General features: G+C 49.3%; 2 protein-coding genes across 2 annotated transcripts in view; one reads left to right on the forward strand and one right to left on the reverse strand.

Moving 5' to 3' along the window:
• Positions 1-267: 267 nt before the first annotated feature.
• STEHIDRAFT_107746 (uncharacterized protein) lies at positions 268-2061 on the forward strand (the record flags this gene model as incomplete). Its single annotated transcript, XM_007299858.1, has 9 exons — positions 268-474; positions 635-714; positions 952-985; positions 1047-1213; positions 1292-1404; positions 1452-1624; positions 1692-1794; positions 1924-1932; positions 1955-2061. 9 exons carry the CDS (start codon positions 268-270, stop codon positions 2059-2061), a joined length of 993 nt encoding a protein of 330 aa, XP_007299920.1.
• The window catches only part of STEHIDRAFT_48997 (uncharacterized protein), a gene marked incomplete at both ends in the record, with an annotated part of 3143 nt that continues 2357 nt past the window's right edge, over positions 2028-2813 (reverse strand). Inside the window, 3 exons of the mRNA XM_007299245.1 lie at positions 2028-2110; positions 2219-2287; positions 2354-2391. Of these exons, the coding sequence (XP_007299307.1) occupies positions 2028-2110; positions 2219-2287; positions 2354-2391 (190 nt within the window). The remainder of the gene's footprint in view (positions 2111-2218; positions 2288-2353; positions 2392-2813) is intronic.

The following is a 2813-nucleotide window of genomic DNA, read 5'->3' on the forward strand; positions in this document are numbered from 1 at the left end:
GGTTTTGTACTACTCATAGTCCGCGATCGACGAGCTTCGCTGTCTGCTGGTATACATAGTGATGACGTGAAGATCGCTCTGTTCAAGTCGGAATACACTTGGGGAGCGCTCTGCCCGCCCCCTCTTCACACCCTCTCAATCAAGAACATCCACAATTCCTCTCATCTCCGAGTAAACGTGAGTTATTTTTCTATGAGAGTTTCCTTCTACTGTGGTCCTCCATCTTTTTCGTCTAACTCACTCTCTCATAGGCTCCCCATCACCATCATGACCATCCTCAAAGTCGACAAATCAAACCCTCCCGCCTCAGCATTTTCGGAGCCCTCAGAGCCTTCTGATATCAAGCCCGCAGACTCACCGAAAGAGCAGATCACGAAACAGCAGGAGGAGAACCCGCAGGTCATGATGACGAAGGATGAAGGAAGTAAGAAGGAAGGAAAGGAGGGGCAGGGTAAGGAGGCGAACAAGAACTGGGTTAAGCCGAGGTTGTGAAGGCGTATGTGTGTCGTGGACGGAAAGAGTGCGCGAAGTGCGGTGGTGTGTTGAGCGACAGGTGAGTCTCTGGTTGGATGTCTATGTCAAGACTTGAGTTCCGTGGTATATTCACGCTTGCATGCTGACGGATTGACTGTAGGATAATAAGTCACAATATTTCGTCGATATACGTGATGTAAAGCGTATCAGTGCTCAACTGCTGTTCAGACTGTTCTCACCGTATGCGATTCTGAACGCGTCCGAAAATGGTAATGAACAACACTGTTTCTGCCTTTCTGGTTGACTTAGCCCCTATCACCCAAACCCAATCCACGGCAAACAGTTCGCAGCATGATTATCATGGTATTGTTTGAATAACCGGCTTCTCCTCACCATGTCGCGCCATGTGTGTGTTCATGCCATGGAGCAGTATGCGATCCATTCCCTCTGAAGCCACTCGAGTTCCTGATAATACAGGAAATTCGTGATTTCATGTAACGGCGACGAGACGGTGAGCAAATCGGCGAAAGCTATCAGCAAGTCAGAATACAATTGAACGCCTCGTCGGTCAGGTACTTAGGATCAAGTCAGAGCGCAAAAAGTCGGAGCTTCGTGGCTTTATGGCTTTACTTTGGAGCTCGGAGCTCGACAGACAGACGAACGTGCAAAGCGATCCGAGCTCGGGAATCGGGGCCATGGCAAAGACGACAGGCACCAAGACTACTCTGGTGCCGGCGGCGTGCAATAACTTGAAAAATCGTGCTCGAAAATAATATCGTATCACTGCACGGAGTCGAGTTATGACTGTTGGCTATAGGAAGTTAGGGGAGGGGTCTGAATTCCGGGTCGAACATGGCACTGATATCGACAATAGCAGGAAAAAGGCTCGCGGGGCGTGGTGTGGAGTCTTGACTATGGAGGGGACGTCAAGTATATTGCAAGAAGCGAATACTGAATGAAATACGACGGGACATTAGCGTACGCGTACATATGGGCAGTGGGTAGTATCCATGATGTTTCTAGTAGTAGTACCAGTAGAGCCAGTCATAGCCCCGAAAAGCGTTTGAGGACGAGTACGGTCGTCGGTGTGACAGATGATGCATACCCTCGAAGCACGCGCAGACCGACGGACGAGAGTGGTATACCCAACGTAAGTCGTATTTGCCCACAGGACCACTCCTCGTACAATAGCTGTCCGCACGCTCGCCTGAAACCAGATATGGCAGATATTCTCCGCGCATGGGTTCAAGCATGGCTTAGGAAGCTTCGGTATCGATGGTAGTGACCGGCGGGAATGGCTGGATGAGTGGATGGGGACGGGTGGGTGAAGGTGTGGTGCGCCAGTGAACTTGAAGAGGATGTTGGAGCCAAAAGGTCAGGGATCATTGTGAGACCGATATCAAAAGGGGATTGATCCTATGGCTGATATCAATGGCGACATGTGCGCAGACTGGTATGGTGCGTCAAGGGGCGGACATAGAGGCTGAGCGAGGCAGGAAGGAGTCGTGCGTCAACGAAGAGGGATCGGAGCGGAAGGAATGGGCAGTATTGTGTCATGAGGACGAGGAAGGAGGATTGGAGGGGTAAGCTCGTTTCAGGTGCCGATATTTCTTGAGTTGATAGAGAGCGAGGGTTTCTATCGGCGTCGACGGAAGAGGAATTGCATGAATAGATGATGGTGAAATAAGGTAGGTTTGATAAGTTTGGGATTTGGTAGTAAGACATAAGACATCATGGAACCCACCGTTCTTTATGTATTCTCCTAGCTTGAGAGCTTTCTCGATCTCTTCTGGATCGTGAAGGTCTCTATTCCCTGTTGCGATACATAACACGATTGAGAGGGTATAAAACGAATGATGAACGATCATACACGACGTACGCTCAAACATCCTCCTCACTCGTCCATTGAAGTCATAACTAATGAGCGCAACAAAGCAACTGGGGGAAGTGTCGACTTCGTCGCCGGACACCTTGCTTGAGATAAAAAAATTTGTAATATATACAACCTCTTATCAGAAGAGTGAAGCGGTGTATTGGATGCAATTGACGTTCGGGAAATGAAAAGCTAAGCTATAAGGTAGTACTATGTTGAACACGGATTGAACCAGACGAAATCCATTGTCAATATGTATTTGGGAAAGTACCAAACAGTCAAATGGGTCACTCCACGCAAGATATACACTCTGGCCGTGCATCAGGACAGCACCCCGCGCCAGAGACGACTCAAACGCACAGGTCTTCAAGTCGTTGCCGAGTTCGCCATGGATATGAGGGTTACGGTGACAACAAATCTGGAGATAGACATTGATATCACGAGTGGGGCTCGAGGCACGACCTCC

Source organism: Stereum hirsutum (assembly GCF_000264905.1).
Source record: "Stereum hirsutum FP-91666 SS1 unplaced genomic scaffold STEHIscaffold_2, whole genome shotgun sequence".
Classification (NCBI taxonomy): Eukaryota; Fungi; Basidiomycota; class Agaricomycetes; order Russulales; family Stereaceae; genus Stereum; species Stereum hirsutum.